The sequence below is a fragment of the Cololabis saira genome, chromosome 9, assembly GCF_033807715.1.
Source record: "Cololabis saira isolate AMF1-May2022 chromosome 9, fColSai1.1, whole genome shotgun sequence".
Lineage (NCBI taxonomy): Eukaryota > Metazoa > Chordata > Actinopteri > Beloniformes > Belonidae > Cololabis > Cololabis saira.
In genome coordinates, this window is record NC_084595.1 from 36919319 (window position 1) to 36942089 (window position 22771).

The 22771-nt window shown below is 42.8% G+C and overlaps 1 protein-coding gene across 3 annotated transcripts in view; it reads right to left on the minus strand.

Annotated features, from left to right (window-relative positions):
- Nucleotides 1-22771, minus strand: part of msh3 (mutS homolog 3 (E. coli)) — a 56001-nt gene that overhangs the window by 6347 nt on the left and 26883 nt on the right. For all 3 annotated transcript variants that reach the window (XM_061729444.1, XM_061729442.1, XM_061729443.1), the window contains exons 19-21: nucleotides 20426-20540; nucleotides 20039-20196; nucleotides 11337-11523 (exon numbers count right to left, since the gene is read on the minus strand). In XM_061729444.1, coding sequence (XP_061585428.1) covers nucleotides 11337-11523; nucleotides 20039-20196; nucleotides 20426-20540 — 460 coding nt within the window. The remainder of the gene's footprint in view (nucleotides 1-11336; nucleotides 11524-20038; nucleotides 20197-20425; nucleotides 20541-22771) is intronic.

A 22771-nucleotide genomic window follows, 5' to 3' on the forward strand; every position in this document is an offset into this window, starting at 1 on the left:
TCATTTATGGTGTATTTGCAGTTTAAGATACTTTAAACAACAAAGTCAACAATCACCTCCGCCTTGAGTTTCTGTGGATTTGTAACTTTTTAAATCACATAAAGTACATCCTGTCAGTCTGCAACTGGCAGAAATCTGAGCAGAGGTAGACTTTCAGAGTCAGCAGAAAACAAGTCCAGAGATATGATTATTGATCTCGTTTCTGGGCAGGATGAGTCAAATGTTCGTATCTTCTTGATCCTGAATGATCGAGGAGATGAGAATGGTGCACTCATTGCAACGGTCCTTCAAATATAAATGACGCTTTGCTGCCCTTTGCCAAATGGTAGACACCCTAACACTGTATTACGCAACACTGCCATACAACTAAACAAAAGCAGTAGATGAAGACAAGACAATAAAGCATCAGCTGCATTTTGGTTCAGTGCTAACCAACTGCTTCCTGCTGTTTTAGATTAATGAATCAGTGCATGTGTACACAATACATAATTTTCCCTCCTCTAATCATTCCATTTCCTTCTTTTGTTTTGTTCTTTTAGTCATACGGATTTCTACAACCAACCCCGTGCATTTCTCTGCTTTTTCCTGCAAAAATAGTCTCTGGAGAGAGATTAAGCAAATCCTGCTATTCTGTAATCTGTCAGGGTTCAGATTCACCTAAAGGCTAAATGATTGAACTCCAGCATTAATAGTAAGACATGAAGCTCGCAAAGCGACTGGTGCATGCACCTACTCACTCCGTCTCCGTTAAATGCTCGGACAAACGTTTTACCCTTTAATGCTTCACTTTGAGAGCAGCTTCTGAGAGCTCGTCACCAAAACGGATGGATCTCCTTTTCATCCTGACTTTAACAATGCAATTATGTAAATGGTGAGGGGAATACAAAGATGTAGTGACGAATACTCCCTCAGACATCACAGACCATTCTTGTCAGTCAGTACGTACACATGCAGCGATTCAAGCTGGTTGCAGATCTGATCAGATAATGACATGCAGAAGATTGGATCAACTTGTCTGAGTACACATGCTGTTCTGAGATCAGACTGAATCAGATTGAATAAACCACTGTAACCAGAGCATGACTGACTCCGTGACGCTAGGTGGCGCTGTACCCGAGGTAACCATGGTAACCATTTCAACAAAGAGCCACTTCCGGTTGACCTCCGCTTAACAACAACAAGGAATGGAAAAAGTGCATTCTCACTGCTTTCCTATTAATAATCTGTCTAAAACAGCCTTTCTCAACCTTTTTTCAGTCATGACACCTTTCAAAGGTGAATAAAATCTCACGACACCCCAGAGTAAAATATAATTAAAAACCGCGCTGCATCGCTCTGACTGTAAATGCGAATCTTACACCGTGTCCACACTGCATGCGACGCGAGCGAGCGTCAGCGTCAAAAACAGTTCCATTGCTTTATGTTTTATTTGCACTGTCTATACTGGTTGCGAGCGACGCGGCGCGCCGTTTTGAGCTGGACTTTTGTCGCACGCCCTGCTTCTATTTTCTTCCTGTCGGTCGCGTCGAAAGCCGGTTGAAAGTTGGAAAAAAAAGGTGAAAGCGCTGTAGGAAACAGTCATTTCAATACAAGAACCTCAATAAAGTGGCAGCTGCTGGAGGGAGATCGCCAGGCTGGAAGGTTCTGATAAAATAATAAGATATAGCCTCACAAGAATCTTATCTTAATCTTATTTGGGCTTAATTTGTGCCGGATCCAACAAGATCTGGTACCTATTTGATCATTTCTCGTGTCCTCTGCTGTTCCCCACATCCCAGTAATGATGTGACATGTTTGCTGCATTTAACACCACGAACACGCCGCTCACTCCAGCTGTTCGCTGTTTCATTGCGTCGCCTCACGCCGTTATTTTGTTGTTTTTTTCCCCACTTTGGTCGGACGGTAGACCTGCTTATATTTTCTTCCTGTCGCCTGCGTTAAAAGCGCTGTAGGAAACAGTCATGGATGAGGAACGGCTGATCCAGTTAGTTGAAATGAGAAGTTATCTCTATGATTCCTCCTCATTTCACTACAAAAACCTCAATAAAGTGGCAGCTGCTGGAGGGAGATCACCAGAGAGCTGGCAAAGGGAGCGCACGGGCGGTTGGTGGGGAGAATAAAAGGAGAGTCTCGGGCGGGTGAATAAAGGCAGATTTATGGTTCCGCGTAAAATCGACGGCGTAGGGTACGCGGCGACGCGCACCGTTCGGTGAGTGCGCCGCGTACCCTACGCCATAAGGTCTGCGTTGGTTAACGCAGAACCATAAATCAGCCTTAAGGCTGCAGGCGGCGTGTGAGCAACGGATGACTAAGAGGGAGAATAGTTTCTCCAGGAGTGGAAGCAACGCCGGGCCACTTATGCCACAGTTTGCAGATGGATTGTTGATCCGTGGGCTAACGTGTTTGCTGGGACTATTTTGCGAGCTTTTGCAAAAGCGTGCATTTCCGAGGCGCCGCACGGCACGGAACGAGACTCTGACAGCGAGGAGTTCGGACTGGCACAGCTGATTTAGCGGAGCTCTTTAATGCAGAAACAGAGGATGAGACTTAATGGGTTTGATTAATGTAAAAACTGAAATAAAGTAGCCTACAATCAAACAAAGTTTTGCTCCCGCTGTATTTTTAAATGGCACGCTTGTGTGCGTTTGTGTGTGTGCCTTTTCGGTCGGTGCGCCGTGTGTGTTTCAAATACAGAAATGACACAAGACTGAGGCCTTTCCACACGGCGCCCGTATGGTCGCGAAAATACAGTATTTATATATGAAATGTCAGAATAGGAAATATTTTGACGACACCCCTGAAGCAGTCACACGACACCCCAGGGAGCTACTACTGAGCAGCGTCGCGTCTTTCACTTCCAGGTGAATCCCCTCCCCCGGGGGAAAACCCCACCCGGGGGAAAATCTCGAGCATGCGCAGACTGTAATATCTATGTCCCCGTTCACATGGCATTAACAAGGCGGTTGCGACTGGCTTGGGACTGGCTTATCTAGGTGCTCCAAGCGGGTTGATGAATCCAGTCTGATCAGATTACTTGACTGACTTAAGGTGTTCACATGCAGTTTAAAAGTCAGTACGATGTGTGCAAATGATCTCCAACCAGGTTGAATCGCTGCATGTGCACGTACTGAATGTCACAAAGTGTTGCAACACTATTATTTTTCTCAGTTAAAAATTTCTAGAATTAATAACCATGTATTTCAACAGTAAAAGCCATTTTATATATCTCTTTCTATATACAAACACAGCGTCCCAACTTTTTTGAAATGTTGAATGAATGGACGGACGGACGGAAACAGACAGACAGACAGAATTTCAAAAAAGTTAGGAAGCTGTGTAAAATGTTAATAAAAAAAACAGAATGGAATGATTTGCAAATCTCACAAACCCATCTTTTATTCCCATTTTGACATAAACAAGACATTTTGCCATTTCATGGAAAATATGATCTCATTTTGAATTGAATGACCCCTCAGTGGAACATGTGTGAATCTCAGATCGTGGCAGCAGACGGATGACTGCAGGACTCCAGGATGACTCCAGGCTGACTCCAGCACTGGCCCACTAACCACTGCTCCTGAGAAAGGTCACGTGTCACTATTAATACTTGTGTCTGAAAGAGACGTGCAGCTTCACTCCCACATGCTTCAAGCTAAGTGACAAAGATCTGAACCTGCTGAGATGCCTGCAGAACACAGCAAATGCCCACGTGCACATGCACGCTCAGAGAAACCCCCTTCTCCTCCTGCACTGAAAAGGTAAGAACAAAACAAGTGTGGCAGAGGGAGGCTGCAGCCTGGATAATTATCTGATTTGGTGCTAATGGCAGCTCATTACCAGATCACCCCAGGGCGCACTCAGAGCTTTGCTTTGCAGAGCAACTTTCTGATAACATTAGCCTTGAAACAATTAATTGATTAGCCAAAGATTAATAGATGAATTGATGGGACGTTTCGGTGACCAAGCAACTGAGTAAGTTCTACTCAAGTTAAATGCAAACAGGTAGCTGGTTGAGGTCTTTGCTCTGCCGTGAGACTGCAGTTGGACTGCCAAGACTGCGAGTCCCCTGCTTCTTCCTAACTGCTTCACTGTATCAAATGTGTACAAACAGATCAGAGAAGAGAGAAGCTGTTCACTCCGCCAGCTGTGTTTCATGCGTCAACTGCTTTCGCCATGGTGGGGTTTAGAGGGGCCGTGTATTTACACACACCAAGAAGTTCAGCTCAAAGCATTGCTGTTAAAAGAAAACCCAAAAGTTTTTTTTTAACACCACTTTGCCAGAAAGCTGCCCCACATTCACCAACCTGACTTTTGTGTTTCTGGTGTGAAACATATGGACATGCAATTTGGGAAAGGGGATGGTTTCTTGTTTCTTGGATTACTGTAAATACTTGTACTGTAGAAGATACTCTATATGGCATGTATTGCTACTTTTTAATAAAAAAAGGAAAAAGATGCAGCTAGTGAAAACAAAAAGCCCTGCAGCAATCGAAAGAGAACATTTGTTGGATGGTTGACTTTATGTAACCAACTAGAATTACTGTCTTGTTCTAGCTGAAGTTGTTTTTTCAGAGATGCTCCAATATGTCAAAAGTCTTTGCAGCCATAACTGCATTTGGATGTTTCTGCAGCGAATGGTGCATCACTAATCGGTGCCCATATAATGGGGATTACTAATAATGCTAACAAAACAATTTTAAAGTGTTGGTATTGTTCCTGTAGAGAAAACCTTTTAATGAATTTACCATGGTTATAGTTCGCTTCCTTGCAAATTTAAAATATTGCTATAGATCACAGACTTTTTGTTGGTGTACAGTAACTGATCCTTCCTTCTACAGTTACTGTAAAGAAAAATAAAAGACAGCTAGCTCAAGAAGAAACATTACAGAAGATGTAAAGATGTAAAGAAGATGGGGAGCGCTCAGTGAGTACGGGGTCCGGGGCCCTCTATTAAGGGATGTCTTTTATGGACAGGATTTCTAGGCGCAGCCAGGGGCCGGAGGGGATCCGGTTTGGGAACCTCAGGATTTAATCTCTGCTTTTTGCAGATGATGTTGTCCTGTTGGCTTCATCAGACCGGGACCTCCAGCATGTGCTGGGGCGGTTTGAGGCCGAGTGCGACGCGGCAGGGATGAGAATCAGCACCTCCAAAACCGAGGCCATGGTTCTCGACCGGAAAAGGGTGGCATGCCTTCTCCGGGTGGGTGGAGAAGTCCTGCCTCAGGTGGAGGAGTTCAAGTATCTCGGGATCTTGTTCACGAGTGAGGGAACGATGGAGCAGGAGGTTGACAGACGGATCGGTGCAGCGTCCGCAGTAATGCGGTCGATGTACCGGACCGTCGTGGTGAAGAGGGAGCTGAGTCGAAAGGTGAAGCTCTCGATTTACCGGTCAATCTACGCCCCTACCCTCACCTATGGTCATGAACTTTGGGTAGTGACCGAAAGGACAAGATCGCGGATACAAGCGGCCGAGATGAGTTTCCTCCGCAGGGTGGCTGGACACTCCCTTAGAGATAGGGTGAGGAGTTCGGTCACCCGGGAGGAGCTCGGAGTCGAGCCGCTGCTCCTTCACGTTGAGAGGAGTCAGCTGAGGTGGCTTGGGCATCTGTACCGGATCCTCCTGGATCCTCCCTAGGGAGGTGTTCCAGGCATGTCCCTCCTCCCTAGAGAGGTGTTCCAGGCATGTCCCTCCTCCCTAGGGAGGTGTTCCAGGCATGTCCCTCCTCCCTAGGGAGGTATTCCAGGCATGTCCCTCCTCCCTAGGGAGGTGTTCCAGGCATGTCCCTCCTCCCTAGGGAGGTGTTCCAGGCATGTCCCACCGGGAGGAGACCCCGGGGAAGACCCAGGACACGCTGGAGAGACTATAGCTTGAGTTATGGTTCTGCGTCAAATCGACGCCGTGCACACGCTGTCACCGTGACGCCGTCGTGAACCCTTCGGACTTCTCCGTCACTCCATTTCGCCGCGGTGCAGTACCCCCCGTGACCGCTAATTCGCGATCTTTTCCTGAATGGTTTATCCAACTTTTTCCGGTCACAGTGAATCAAAGACATAAGGACAACTATTGTGCAAAAAAAACAAAAAAAAACAAAAAAAATCACACATACACGAAGAAAAGAGCGCTGAAAGTTCACGACTGCTTCAAACCGGAAACCGGAAATGCGTTGCTTCCAAGCAAACCAATCACAGCCCTCTCGGTCTGCGTGTGGTCTGCGTCGCCTCGACGCGTAGTTACAATTTTTGGGAGGTGCACGTCAGTGACGGCGTCAGTGATGGCGTGTGGTCTGCGTCGACGCGCACCACACTCCGTAGGCACGGCGTCGTTTTGACGCAGAACCATAACTCAAGCTTATGTCTCTCGGCTGGCCTGGGAACGCCTCGGACTCCCCTCGGAAGAGCTGGAGGAAGAGCTGGAGGAAGTGTCTGGGGTGAAGGAAGTCTGGGCATCTCTGTTGAGACTGCTGGCCTCACGACCCGGTTCCAGATAAGCAGCGGAAAATGGATGGATGAATGGACGGATGTAAAGCCCTGCTTCTGGAAAGGAGCCTTACTGCAAGAAGAGAATTTCATTTTCCAAAAAGCCCAGGATGCAGCACGGAGATAAGGTGGGGGGAAACAAGTGAGGTGGATTTCTGAGTTCTGGTAACCATAAGACGTGACATTGACCTGAAAATATTTGCATAAATGTAGACCACGATTGTAAACTTAAATCTTGTCTGTGTTTATAAACACTCAGAGTAATGCTTGGAGCTTCCAGACAGGAAGTCTAGATGTGTTCAGCGCACAATTTGATGGTTTACGTTTATAAAAAAGAAAAAAAAAAGAACCAGTTTAACACCAAATCGGTTTGTTTTTCTGTCTCACAATTATTGGCAACTGTTTTATCATTATATTTTATCATATGTTATCAAATGTAAGAGTGGAAGACTCAAGTAGATCTCTCGTCAGTAGTCATTTCATAAAACGTAGGGCCGTAGACGTCAGCACCGTTCATTCTCCCCAACCATTTTGTTACTCTCCTCTATCCAATTAAATGCAAATCCAATTCTAGCTCAAGACTGTTTTCACCCAACTATCAACAGGGTTCTTACTAAGATGGTGTTTGACAGCAGGGGGGACGTTGTGCAACCATAACATGCATGCGTCATCAACTTCTAACTCTGGCTTGGAGTCAGCCGTGTCATCTTGTTTTCCTGGAACCAAGTTTGGTAAATTTGTAAAATGTAAATAAAAGACAAATGCACTCCTTTGCATGGCGTCAGTTCTGTCGTCTGTTGGGTAAAAATCTGAACAGTTAGTATCACTGCACATGTTGAGATGCATCCCTCTGGCAAAAGAGGCCTGGAAGAAACTGATGTTTGCCTGACACGTAACTGGATTTTCGTACAAATATAATACACGGTTAGTTAAATTAGTGTCAGTTTGCTAAACTTGGGGTTTGGTTTTGCTTAACCTGACACAAAAATGTTACATTTTTGGGACAAGTTGTTATTGTATAACACTGGTTCTGAACATGTTTGGCTTGTAGCTGTTTTTTTTTTTTTTTATTGTTTTTTTGCATGAAATACCGTCACCTTGTAATCCTAGATTAAAAAATATGGCTGTAGTTCTCTCTGTCCCAGTACAAGTTACCAGAGGGTCTCTCGCGACAAACTCCGCACCTCCCCTCAGTCGGCCCTTTACTCTCCTTGTTTGCATGTTTCATGATTCGTATCATTACCTTTGCACTCTTCTATTGATTTCCTTCCTGGGGGTCTCAAGGAATTGAATCAAACTACTGATCAGATCAGGTTTCTTTCTTTCTTTTTTTAAACAAATTGCCATTATACTAATTAAACAATAAAGCATTACATTGGCTTGAACCAAACAGAACTGATTTGAACTGGATTATAACGGTTTCTCTGTGGTGCCAGAGTCCCCTTTTCAAGGTGTCCCCACTGATCGCCTGAAGACAGAATTAAAGCATATAAACCAACTTCATGCTAATCATAACATCATTTCTAGTCCTGGAGAACCGCTCTGCTTTCTTTCCTCCTTTGCTTTTTTCCCTGCTTCCTTTTCAAGGCTGCCTCTACTGTTGAATGGAGTTATGAAACCCGTCTAACATTATTAACTCCCTCTCGGGAAAATGTGTGTGACTATAACAACTGTGTCAAAGAAGCAAAATGTCGTTTGGCTTCAGGTGTGAAGAGTTAAAGACAACATTATTTTGGAGAAATGATTGCACAGTTTCCTGAAGTACGACTGAAATATCACTGACATGCTCTGGGTCACACAACCGCAGGGGTACAGAACAAAACCATCCTTCCAAAACATGTCTCTACTACTGAAAATCTGTGTTGCAGCTTTGCACCTTCCACCTCTGAGGTTCAGCAAACTGAGTGTGATGATGAGTTAGGTGGGGATGAAGATGAGGGAGCTGGATAATTCTAACCTGGTCTGTGACAGATAACAAAACCCTGCAGGAGATTGAGATGGTGCTCCCTTCAAACACCCAAATACAGTTTACGCTCTGAAGCACAGATTTATTCATTTATTTCATTTTTATTTCCTAATATGTCCCCTTTAAGTCTGATAAGGAGGACGAGGATGCTGCAGAGGAGAAGGGGTGGTAAGGGGAGTTTATTAGGAATGATTCTGCGAGTGTGTCTGAACTGAGGAGGTTTCTTCGTGTAAAGTGCAACTTATTTCTGCCCTTTTGTTTGCCTTTCCTTTAATAGCAAGCATGGCTTGCCTAACAAATCAATGCTGTTACACAACAGGTCCCCACTCCTGCCAACAGCAGCTACCCTGATGCTGCTCAAACATGTTCATTCTGTTTTCAAGGTGAATTATGTAGTAAAAGGTTTTGTTAAAATAATTATGAGGTGCCAACAAAATATTCAAACTGGAAGGAGGATTTCAAAGATGATTATTTTTTCATCTCAAATTTGAACTTCATCAACTCAGAGCAACGTGGAGCTTTTGGACTAAGATCTCTGAGAAGAGAAAAAGATGAAATGCCAGCACTCATAGATTTAAGCTTTGATAACAGAGACGGGAGCACGAGAGTCAAACTCCAGATGTGTGTGAACGTCAGCTATTACGGTGGACTTGAGCTGGGTGTTCACACTGGGAATCAAATGATGCTTTTCTACTGACACAAGGAAAAAAAATAAGGCTTTTTCTGAAACCAGTAACATAAATTTCCGCTGTAAAAAGTCTGATAATCGTGCCAAAAAGCTGGCAACAAAGAATCACTAGTTTCAGAGCTCAAACCAGGGATGAAACTGGATCTGGGAGAGCAGCGCAAGCTCAAACATTTTGATAAAGCAGAAACAGCAGAGTACAAGGAAGCGCCGCGAGCTAAACTAAAACATTACATCACACTGGGCTGCCAAACCCGTAGATATCCGCACCACTTCTCAGAGCGTATCGGAGCCATACTGGTGCTGCACAGTCGCCACCAAGGTGAAAAAGAAAGCAGCGGCCCAAATTCAGAGTGCACAGATTGTTTAGTATCCTGACTATCAGATAAACAGCTGCTGGTGTGTTTATCCCCATTAGCTTCCAAACAAAACAAAGTGCTTCAAACATGTGATTAAATATGCGCTCTCTAAGATCAGCGTAAACCTTGTGACTTGACAAATCCTTCCTTCCAGAGAAGCTGTGACCCCAAGGGCACATATACCATATGCATACAGTCTCTTATATAAAATTCATTCTTAGATTTTATAGTTTCATGAGGTTCTAGTCCTTTTTGTGAGTATTTCTTCGAGGTGGCATGCAGTCTGATATATAAACCAATCCCACATAATCACCAATTTCAAATCATGAAATGAAAATAAAATGTTAGAAAGGTGACTGCAAGGTGACTAACTGACTAGATCTTGGTCCATCCAATATGGATAACACGCCTCAACACTCACACGCACACAGTCTCCGACAAGCATACCGATTATTGTTTTTTTCAGTCTAGAAAGCACCATATATCTCCGAGCTAGAGATTTATGCAAATGTTCACAAGAGACTGATGCAGTTCATCAGTCACCGGTGAACACTTGCATCTCCTGCCTTTGGCTTAAACTGGACCTTTTCTGGTTTTCATTAAACCATGTTTATAACTTAGGGAAAAAGGAGCAGGAAGCCTCTCATTTGGAAACGGTGACAATTGATCAAGACCCACAACTCCTGGTAAGCTCCAAGGTGACATTAATTATGTCAAGGTTGATTCTCAGGTGAAGTCAGCCCCCTCCTCTGGAAACAGTGTAGATGACTACGACTGAGGATGAACAGTCATTTGAATCGGCCCTAGCATCGGCGGTTAAAGATTCAGACCTTTTTCTTTGAAAACAGACCCATACGGCGCTCAAAACATTAATTTGCAAGGTAGATGTGTCTGCTGTTTTGCTGCTATAAAAGTTTATTTTACTCTCCTACTCTCTCTTCAACTCACTCTCCTCACATCACCTTACACAGGTATGTGCCCCTCTGATTGGTTGGAGCACAAACTAACTGCGTGTAAAGGCAGTTGGATAAGCAACCGTTGGATCGGTAGGCCCATATGGATCATTTTCAGACCCTCCATCGTTCCATTTGTGGGTCTGATCTATCAGGCTAACAACATGGTGTATGTCCCTTAAACACTCAAGCCTAAATTTACAGTATGATTGTTTCAGACTTCAAAAACAGCAGTGTGACACAAAATAGGTTATCAGAGCTGGATAAAAAACCGTGAAGGCAAGTTTGTCCCTACAGTCATCTATGCCACCAATACCAAAACCCGGTAAGGTACAAAACCACTAAAAAAAGAAAGCAGGTTAGTGGAAACTGTGTTGTTGCGTTCAATCCTGTAGTTCTAGCACGATTCTAGTCCTAAACCCGCAGTGGAACAGGGTCAGATTTTCAGTTACATCTACTGTTTAGGATGAAGTGAACCTCAGTCACTGCAATAAACTGCCATGGCGCTGTTCTGATGCCACAAGTCGCTGTTTAAATAGTCCAATAGAACCAATAGACCAATTATCAGGGCATTAGGTATCCAGGAGCCCCGTTTCTTCAACTTCTCAACTGTTGAAACTTCTCCAGCGGTGAGTTTCAGTGCAAAACTAATGATCAAGGTTGTCTGAAGAGCAAACAAGCACAGGCAACATTTACACACACTCACACACACATGTACATATACAAACGGCTCTTCACCAAAGAGTGTCAATTGTTAAGCAGGCTGAGGTGGAAATTGCACACTTTTTGTGGATTTGTAACCAAGATAAATTGCTGCAGGTTTCTCAATATCCACACTGTTACCTGCTCCAGCAAGCGCTCACGCATTTACTATTTCCATTAACAAGCAAACTTACATCTCTGATAAAGTACTCCAGGGTAGCGTACGCGATGGCAATCCCATCATGGGTGCTTGTGCCGCGTCCAAGCTCATCAAGGATGACCAAGGAGCGCTCAGTCGCTCGGGAAATGATTTCCGAGGCCTCTGTCAGCTCTTCCATGAACGTGCTGCGTCCTTTGTAGATGTTGTCTGAAGCCCCCATCCTGATAATCAATCAAACACAATAAAAAAAGAGTCAGAGTTGAGAAGTAGCTCAGGGAAACAGACTTGTGCACAACTCAGATTAAGCAACACCTTTGATGTGGATTTTTCTTCATCATGTTAGTGACTCCATCTGCAAGAGACTGAGCCTGGACCCATTCATTACCTCCCGCCAGGAGCAACCTTGTACTGACATTATACCAATAAGTGTGATTAATTTAGTAGGGTATAATGCTCCTTGGCCCAGACTAATGGTTTAAATGTGTAAGAATTTATATAAGTGTTGTCTTTGTAACAAATACATCTTCAGTTCTCAAACCCAGAGGTCAAAAATTAGGAAAGTCTTCTTGAGTGTGATATTTGTTCTGAAAGTTAGGACAGTAAGTACAAGACCTTCAATCTTGTCCAGATGGGTCAATGTCTCTGGACCCGGAGGCATGTGGGGTGGACCATCACACCATGCAAACATGTATGTTAACAGACAAATCAATATTATAGATCATTTTGGGGAGGATTTTCCAAAAAGACCAAGCAAAAACAGATCCTGAACACACAACAAAGACATGACTTGTCTCCAGTCCTGACCGGTCATCAATAGAGAATGCGTAGGGAAATTTTGAAAAGAAAAATATGACGAGTACGTTCTGCTGCACACTTTAAGACGTGTCTGCAGGAAGAATGGAAGAAATAAATGACTGAAATGCAGATGAATGGATCTGAATCAATCAATGCTAGAATGCCTTTTAAGAGTTTGAGAGCAAAAGGCAACATTATAAAGTGATGAATGCTTTAGTCTTCCAACTTTTATTCTGAACATGTTGCAGGCCTGAAATGCAAAGCTGGATGTATATCTTCCACATTGTTCAACTCTTTAGGATTTGGAGAGGTATCTCTGTTGTAACTGACCACAGGTGAAAGGCGTTACACCCTGGGCAGGTCACCGCTAGATTAGCAGAATATTGATGTCATAAAACAATAAATATTCCAGGTTCTGTCTGTGGGATGTACCGACATCAGAAGGTATGAGTTCCAAATGTTAAAGTCCTAGCTCATCCTCGTGTTGGCAGAAAAAAAAAAACTATACTGGCTGAGAAAACACCCACTCTTAATCAAGTTAATTTATTACACATTAAAAAAAATAATGGCATCTTAACATAAACATATTAGGTCTTTCTTTGCCACCATCATGTCCGCACTGCTAGTCAGTGCATCTCCTCCTAAATCTGTGTTTTTCCTGCAGACCGATACTGTGCACCTGTGAATGAACCACTGGGGTAACCATGGTTATACCACACGTGCCATACTGGAAAGAGGCGTGCTGCTGCAGTTCATTCACCGTTACATGTGTGTCAGCGTGTGTGTGCTCCAACAACCCAAAGGGAATAACAGATCTTATACTGGGAGGCAGAAAGGATGAGATGACTGTGTCCTTCCACTTGTGAGAGGATGCTAAGGAGAAACACAGCGATACTCCAGCAGCTGGGTACACTGCTGGCACCCCCACCACTTCAAATGACTTTTTGGTTTTATTTCAGCAATATGATCAGTGTATTGCTTTTAGTTTCACTGAGCAAATTGTTAATTTCAGTCATGACTTCAGCAGAGCACTGTTAGATATCTGCTTTCTTTGGCCAGAAATAAAAAAAAAAAAAAAAAAATCATATTTCTCCTAACATATAAAAATGTAAAAGTGAGAAACTGGTCCTTAGATTAATTTTGAATTGAATGCCCCTCCATTTGCACCAAGTCAAACTTGTTACACTGAAAATAATCGATCAGAGGGGCAGATGTGTATATTCTCTTCAATTGTTTTGAGCTCTACCCAGATTTGACCTGCCATTTTCAATCATGGATATCTTTACAGCTTAATCCTGTCTGATTTTAAACCGTCATGTCCTCCAGAGCGGTGGGGCCCAACGATCTCTGTGTACCGCCTACAGGCTGGCACTGGCGCCCTGACACTAGAGATCTAAAAAAGCTCAGGAACGAATAACTCCGTGTACAATACAGCATTTTTCCACATGCTTAGCAGGTGGAAAACACCCACCTTCAGTAGGTGTTGCTTTTACCCAGAGACCTGTTGGCAAAAAAAAAAAAGGCAGTCACCACCGTTTAAGAGTTCCTGTTTGTTTTCCCTGGAGATCCGATACATTTTTGGACTTAAAAATATAAAAGGAGCATCCAAAACTCGTGCATTTTCTGCTAGAAGGGTGAGTTTGTGTGAGATTTTAGTCAAACGTGGTTTAATCACTGCCTGTAGTCTTTGGTCAATTAAAGGTTTTTGCACAACAGTTTTATATTCTGCTTCCTCTTGCTGTTTCCATAACAACCATGAAGGCATGGAAGAATGTGCTCTATAACCTTCAGGATTCAATACTAAAGAGAAAGCAGCTGCATATGTGCATATGCACTTATGCAGCAGTCAGCTACTATGAAATACGCACACACACACACACACACACACACACACACACACACACACACACACCAGGCTGAATACTGAAGTCTGAACAAGAACATATACAAGTCAAATGATGCTCAAACTACTGTATGATGGTGAAGTGGATAGAAAGAAAAAAAAACTGATTTAATCCACATTATTCTCTTTGTCCTCATTTATAATCACTCATCTGGATACTTTAAGACAGAAATCCCAATATCCTCTTAACACCAACCCAAAAAGAAAATCTGCTTATTCCAATCAAGTAAAGCTAAAACACCTTTCACTAACGCGAGCTTCATCTCTCACTCTGGAGGAGGCAATTACCGCGGCTGCGTTGCTGCTCCACGCATCAAGCGGAATTGATTGAGCGTTTATTGTCGAGACAAACTCTCTTCAGGATCTTTGACGGTGAGAGCGCAAGCACTCTAATTACACACTGACGGACAGCTGAGGAAACGGAGGTGGTGAAGAGAGGACAACCGGATACAGAGTGGGTGGACTTCTCGCAGGATATTAAATTGCACTTAAAAACATTAATTCTCACACAAATGGATTTTTGACATTTATCCCTGAACAAACAAATGTAGACACAATTCTGTGTTGTTTTTCCTCTGTAGGTTTGTAGATCTTATTAGTAGAGATTATTAACTCCTGGATTTAACCTTAAGATCTGTGGACCTGCTTTTCCTGCCGCACGTCAAGGAACGAGGTCAAACCGGACACTGTGGAAGTGTGAATCATTTACCAGCTGAGACAATCTGTACTGTTTTGTGGGGCTTTGAAGTATTTATCTGAGGACCTTTACTTCACTACATCTGTCTTTCAATCACTCTTATCATTTCTACCAACCTAACACAATGATGCTGTTGTAACTTTACACAATACCCGTCTATCTTGCCATGTTAGTGTCTGATTCATCTTCTATTATTCCATACTGAAGCCAATGATCCAACATGTGATTATAGCTTATATTGGCTTTGTACTCTTTGAGCTGTTGATTTAAATAAAATAAAATAAGATACTTGCGCGCCTCCACCAACAGTTGCAAGGCATTCCCAACAAAGTACCTTTATTCACTGCCTTTTTGTGTTTTTCCCTCTGCGGAGCCTGAATGTCACTCACTCACAGACTCGGCGCTTCGTAGATAACAAGAGATTACATGCATCCAAGAGTCCTTAAATCAGCATAAACTACACTTCTCGTACACTAGCCGAGAGAAGAGAAGAGAACTCGAGTTTTCATGCATCATGTAGAAATGAAACTGGCGCCCGACATGTCCATTTGCCTTTTAAAATGGTGCACGTGATAAAGCTTACATTTCTTATTTAGCTATAAATAGAGCAGTCAGAAGTGTGGACACAATCGAAATAAACAGGTACTGTAGGTTTTCCTAAACTTCTACTTGGATTGTATGTTAAGAGATATAACTCAAACTCCAGACGACAGCTGGGATATTCTCCAGCAGGCCCTTGTGACCCTGAAAATGATGCGGTGGATAAGGGTAATGGATGGGTAGTTGGAGATTTTGGAAGTTTGTGTCCATTTACAAATAATCAACCTGAGAAACTGCTGAGCATACGAATGAGACACATGAAAAATCCATATTTTCACTTATACACATTCATACAAAATCATAGCATAGAGTTTATTGTAGGAGTAAATACCAGTCAAAATCACTTCATAACTCATTTACTGTATGAAGCCTAAAGCCTGCTGCCGTTTCACTCAAACCGGAGGTAAGAGCCGACACGTCCACACTGAGATATCCATTTTTGGTGTGCAAACAAGTGTCTGGATCCCACTGGATTAAAACATGAACAGATGCTTAAACCCACAAAAAAGACAATTAGACACATCTGTAAGCCATTAAGTCTAATCACACAGTGCAGCCGAGGCAGAATAAATGAGCCCAGATATTGGCCTGCGTTTCACAATAATATGTAGTCGGGACTGAAACTGCATGCGAGGCGTACTGCCACTCACTGCAGAATGAGAACAATCATCAGGAAAAAAGAGGGTTTCTGAGGGTTTCAACGACACACCGAGCTGTAACCCAACAATAATATTAGTATTAGTGGAATCTGCTCATATATACACAAACTAGTATAAAACTCTCACACATACAACTGGAAACATGTGACAGTATTTTCAGTTGTACGTGTGAGAGAGTATTTCATCAGTGTGTGTATATGAGCAGATTTCACGAGTGTGTGTAATATCTGTGAGCACATTTCAGTTGTGTATGTGACTGGATACATTTCCATTTATATGTATAAGAGCATTTCACTTGTTTTTGAGGGTTCAGTATGGTACTGTATGTAAAAGAGTTTGGTTTCATATGCGTTTATGAACGCTGATCCAGAAAGACGCCCCTCACCGCATCTCATACAATAGAGGTACTCTTCTCACGCTTTTATTTTCTTTCATTTTATTTCATTTTATTTGTTATTTATGTTTTAATTGTGTCTTGCCGCTTTTAATGTTGATGTAAAGCACTTTGAATTACCTTGTGTTGAATTGTGCTCTACAAATAAACTTGCCTTGCCTTGCTAGTGTTCTCAATTTTTTCTTTCTTCCTTTAAACATGTCTTGTGCGGTGAGCAACAAAATGGATTAAAAGGGATTAGTCGGTGTGTCTGTTCTAAAAATAAACCCAACAGTGTTGCATACAGTGACACGAGGCGACTAATAAAAGAGGTGAGAAGTGAAGGTCTGCTGGTCTGGTGTTATCGTGTGCATCTCTGTCAACAAAGATTAAAAAAAAGCGACTTATCCGTCATCTGTTGAATGTATGAATGCATGCATGCATCTGTGTTAATAAAGCAGCCAGCTTTCCCAGAATGGAGCTAGCACACGCCTGCAGAAGCAGACACCACAAACCCAGCTTAGATAGGACTAAGAGAGCACAATTCAATTTCAGTTCAGCTTTACTTATATGACGCCAAAACATGACAAATATCATTCCAAGGCACTTTTACAACAACAAAGACTGAGTGCTAAACCAGTTTCAGAACTCAGGATCCCATCAGATGGTGGCGTCTGTAGGAGGGCAGCCTAATCCACAGAGGATGCTCCTCACAATCCAAAAGGCCGAATAGATCTATTGCTGATGTAACAGTACCAGACTCTCCATCAGACTCTCCTCAGCCGAGTTGCTTTGGTGGCCACAATGATGTGTCCAATTTGAATGTGTCATTATTCATCTATTGCGCTTTTTGCCACACATTTTATTTATGCAAAAATAATCCTTCCTGCTGCACAAGGCAGATTCTGACACGTGTAATTTGCACGGATTCTATATGGACATGGGAGGTTTCACTCCCCACATGGACAGCTCTCCATGGTAACAATGGCAGAATAATCACAGAGTAGAAATTACTTGTGAACGCCTCACGGACAAAAGCTAAAGAGTGCAAGATGTTGAACCAGTTTTTCGAACAACTACCGTGTAATTTCAATTCAATGTGGCTAATCAGTATAAGACTGACTTAACCTCCTAAGACTGGCCATACACATTTGTGAACATCATGCATTTTGTTTTCTTTATCATAATATTCAATTTCTTAATGGGGCCCAAAGCAACAAGAAAAAAATGCACCAGGTCTTATTTTATTAGGGCCCGAGCACTTGCAGTGCGAAGGCCCTATTGTATTTGCAGGAATTTTTATTATTATTTTTCTTCTGACAAAGTGATGGCCTTTTTGGCCCCCTTAACATGCCCAAAAAGTCACCAAATTTTGCACCCAAGTCAGGCCTGGCGAAAAATTTGATATTTCATGGTTTGCATTAATGGGCGTGGCAAAATGGCTCAACAGCGCCCCCTTGAAAACTTTGTGCCTCAAGCCCCACGATACGGTTTGACGTACATGCACGAAAATCGGTACACACCTGTATCATGGGACAACTTAAAGAAAAGTCTCCTGCCGTCATGCCCGAAACCGAACAGGAAGTCGGCCATTTTGAATTAATCGTGTCATTTTGGCGAAATTTATGCCATTCCTTCGGCAGTTAATTCAGCCCGAACCGTAACGTGCACCCAGGTGTATTATACATCAAAATGTGCGTCTCCCTCCTGCGACCACACGCATTACTTTTCTCTTTCAAAAGCGTTACCGTGGCGACGCTAGACGCCAAACAGCGCGCCCACCCTTCATCTGATTGGTTCAGACAGAAAAAACTTTGCGCCTCAAGCCCCATAATACGGTTTGATGTACATGAACGAAAATTGGTACACTCCTGTATCATGTCACAACTAAAAGAAAAGTCTCTTGGCGCCATGGCCGAAACCGAACAGGAAGTCGGCCATTTTGAACATTCTGAATTAATTGCGTAATTTTAGAGCAATATATGCCATTCCTTCGAGAGTTAATTCAGCCCGAACCGTATTGTGAACCCAGATGTGTTATACATCAAAATGTGCGTCTCCATCCTGCGACTACACGCATTACTTTTCTCTTTCAAAAGTGTTACCGTGGCGACGCTAGAAGCCAACAAGCGCACCCCCACTTCATCTGATTGGTCCATATTTGATAGTTCCCCAAAAGGCACCAAATTTGGCATGCAAGCCAGGCCTGGCGATAAATTTGATATTTCATGGTTTGCATTAATGGGCGTGGCAAAATGGCTCAACAGCGCCCCCCGGAAAACTTTGTGCCTCAAGCCCCACAATACGGTTTGACGTACATGCACGAAAATCGCTACACACCTGTATCATGGCACAACTTAAAGAAAAGTCTCTTGGCGCCATGGCCGAAACCGAACAGGATGTCGGCCATTTTGAATAAATTGTGTCATTTTGGCGAAATTTATGCCATTCCTTCGGCAGTTAATTCAGCCCGAACCGTAACGTGCACCCAGGTGTGTTATACATCAAAATGTGCGTCTACATCCTGCGACTACACGCATTACTTTTCTCTTTCAAAAGTGTTACCGTGGCGACGCTAGACGCCAAAAGGCGCGCCCCCCCCTTCATGTGATTGGTCCATATTTGATAGTTCTCCAAAACTCACAAAATTTTGCATGCAAGCCAGACTTGGCGATAAATTTGATATTTCATGGTTTGCATTAATGGGCGTGGCCTAACGGCTCAACAGCGCCCCCTAGAATACTTTTATCTGCCATAACTTTTGAATGGTTTGACATAGGAAGTCGTGGGTGGTGTCATGGGAATTTGTACTGAGTTCTTAAGCTTCGTTGGCCTGAATTAGCCCCGCCCCTTCTTCTGATTGGTTGTCCCTTTTTTCTGCTATAACTTTTGAATGGTTCTACATAGGAAGTCGTGGGTGGTGTCATGGGACTCTGTAATGAGTCCTTAAGCTTCGTTAGCCTTAATTAGCCCCGCCCCTTCTTCTGATTGGTTGTCCCGATTTTCTGCTATAACTTTGGAATGGTTTGATATAGAGAGTCGTGGGTGGTGTCATAAGATTCTGTATGGAGTCCTTGACCTTCATTGGCCTGAATTAGCCCCGCCCCTTCTTCTGATTGGTTGTCCCTATTTCCTGCTATAACTTTTGAATGTTTTGACATAGAGAGTAGTGGGTGGTGTCATCAGATTCTGTATGGAGTCCTTGACCTTCATTGGCCTGAACTAGCCCCGCCCCTTCTTCTGATTGGTTGTCCCTTTTTTCTGCTATAACTTTTGAATGGTTTGACATAGGAAGTCGTGGGTGGTGTCATTTCTGATATGCTTATGGGGGGCGGTGGCCGTGAGTGCGAGGGCCCGTTCATTGCTGCTTGCAGCTTTAATTCTATTATTGTATTCTTTTATTTTAAATGCATGAATACAAAATGATCTAACTGATGATGATACCATTTTATTTATTGCATAAGCAACAAAGACACATAAGCACAGGTTTTTTTTTTAAACAACTGTGCATTAAAAGGTATTTACTTTTTCCAGTTAAAGAATGTTGGAAAAAAAAATAAAAAAAGTGACCATGAAGTAAGTTTCCAACAAGTCACTGAGTATAGTTTGATACCAGTTCTGTCTGTGTGCAGAGACTGTTTATTCTCCCTACAACCGCCAAATGTGCAACAGGTTCAGAGTAAAGTGCTGTATGTGCTTGTGTCCAAACCTGGTGTAAACGCCGTCCAGGATGCCCAGACGGGCCGCGGAGGCCGGGACGTAGGAGCCCATCTGGGCCATGATACAGATCAGGGCAACCTGGCGGATGTAGGAGCTCTTTCCCCCCATGTTGGGCCCGGTAATTATCATAGTTCTCCTGCCATCGCCCTGAGCATGAGGAGAGAGAGGGATGGTGAACGAGGAGAGGCGGAGGAAGAAATCTGTATGTTGTACTGCACAGCTGAGGAGGTGGGTGGACTGCAAGCTTGGCTTCTCTTCCTACTGGCTTGTGTTCTGTGGCAAGATTAACCTACACCCACTCCAGCACTGTTTGTGCAGGGCTTTGGTGAGCAGGCGAGTATCTATCTCTCTGAATGAGCCTAGGTGTGCTGCGTACCTGTAGGTCAGTGTGGTTGGGAACATACTGGTTGTGCTCCCCCATCAGTAAATCTATGGCAGGATGTCGACCATCTCTGACCGTAATCCGGCGCTGATTTTCACAAACCTCTGGTCTGAGCACAGAGAACACCATGAGTCAGGTACACACTTGTAATACAACACATTCAGACATAAATGAGCTTGCACAACTGATTAGTACATTTCATTCCTGTCAGTTCACTGAGCATCTAAACCAACATAAAAACTTAAGAAAATTAGATTTTTCTTCAACATGCTGAAACACTGAGCCCACTGAAGACAACTGGTCGCCATGTGGTTAGAGGTAAAATATACAAGTATGTGTGCACAAACAATGACATGTAATGAGGATCTGTAAAGATCACACAACAGCTGAAACTGAAAACTGGTTCCCTGAAACTGAAACATAAAACATACAACACAGTACAAAACAGTCACATACATGTACAACATACATAATACATAAGGCTCTCACACACAAACCCGCCCACACACCAGTCAAGACCTACACACCCAAGAGTACAAGTAAATACTGCATATAACAGTAATAACAACGAGAGCAACAATATTAATATAATAGTCATAGTCATCATCATTATTATACAATATATGAAAAAATAGATACATTATATATATATATATATATATATATATATATATATATATATATATATATATATATATATATATATATAAATAAATAAATAAATAAGGACATGAGGTTTAATCACCATGGGACTGATCTGTTATGATTTTATTTGTGTGAATTATGAACATAACAATCAAATGTGATTTCTGTGTGACATCTGCTGGAGGGTCATCTTGTTTAATTGGTGATGCTGAAAGAGGATCTCAAGTCAAGTGTTTCCTTTTACCATGGGATGCACTTGTGTGTTTCCCTCCATCACTACATCTGCTTTAACCCAATATTGTCCAAAAACAAGCAACCCAGCCAAACCTTTGCCCCGTTTCTTCTGAAAATAAATTTTTCAAACAAATATAAAAGTAATGATTAGAAAATTTCAAGAAATTTTGATATGGGCATGCCCTGCTGCCCATTCATCCCCTCTCGCTGCTTTGGTTTGGGGCTGTAGTGGTTGTGTTTAAGGTTGTTTTGGTTGTGTCGGAGTTGGTTCTTGCCATCTTTGGAGTTATTAATAATGGCCAATAGACCAAACCAAGGCCTGGATGCACTTTGCGGTTCGGGCTACATTTACGGATGATTTATTCATATTCTCCCCCATAAAAATGCATAGGTTTTTGTTGCCATGGTAACAAGCCCCATAGGATAGAATGAGACAATTTGGCTTCCATCTCAAAAGCTGTAAACGACAGCGTAATGAGACCTCAGTATGTTGTAGTCCACAGCAACCCGAGTCTTTTAATGTTGGATCAAAGTCTCTACGATATTGCGTTGCCGCGCAACAAGCTTCCAAAGTTCCGTTAGCATCAAAATGAGCATAATTGAATATCTCAAAAACCGTAAACCATGATGAGACTAAAATATGTTGTAGTACAACACGTCCCGGGTTTGTCAATGTTGTAATGATCTCTGTACGATAAACCGTTGCCTAGCAACAAGTGTCCAAAATAAAATGGACTTTTTTTTTTAATTGAAAGGTAAATATCGCAAAAAATGTGCATGATGAGGTTGTACGGTCCTTTATTGCCAATCGGTCCGAGTGTTTGTAAATGTGAACGATGTCTCTAAGATAAAGTTCGGCCGAGCAATAAGCATCCAAATTTCTGCCTTTTTTTTGCGTTTTGGCATCTAGCGTTGCCACGGTAACACATTTGACGGAGAAAAGTAATACCCCACGATGGAGACGCACGTTACGGTTCGGGCCGCATTAACGGACGAAAAAAGCGTGCGGAATAAGAAGAAGAAGAAGAAGAAGAAGAAGAAAAGGGAAACCTTTTCTGTATACTAATATATCGCCTCAATTTTTCTGGTTTTTCCGGGCGCGTTTTATTTTTGGGGGATTTTTTTTCCACAGCAGAGCGGGGTCATGCTCTACACCCGCTGGTGCGCAGTGGGACTTTTGCGACTTTAGCTTGTTAGCAAAATGCTAGCAACATTGCCCTTTGGGCCATTCTGGATGATTGCAATATGGTCATGCCACTTCTTGGCATGCCCATAATTATTTGCTTCAAGATTTTCTTTAACAATTAAAAAGAGAGGAAACTAAAAAAAAAAACAAGCGTGCAAGATGTGGGCAAAAGAAAAGCTGAAACTAAAAGCGTAAAAAATAGACATCATCGAGGAGTGCGAGATTGAGCGTGAGAGTGGGAGAGATGTTGGTTTCTCTAGCTGAGCACACTGCTG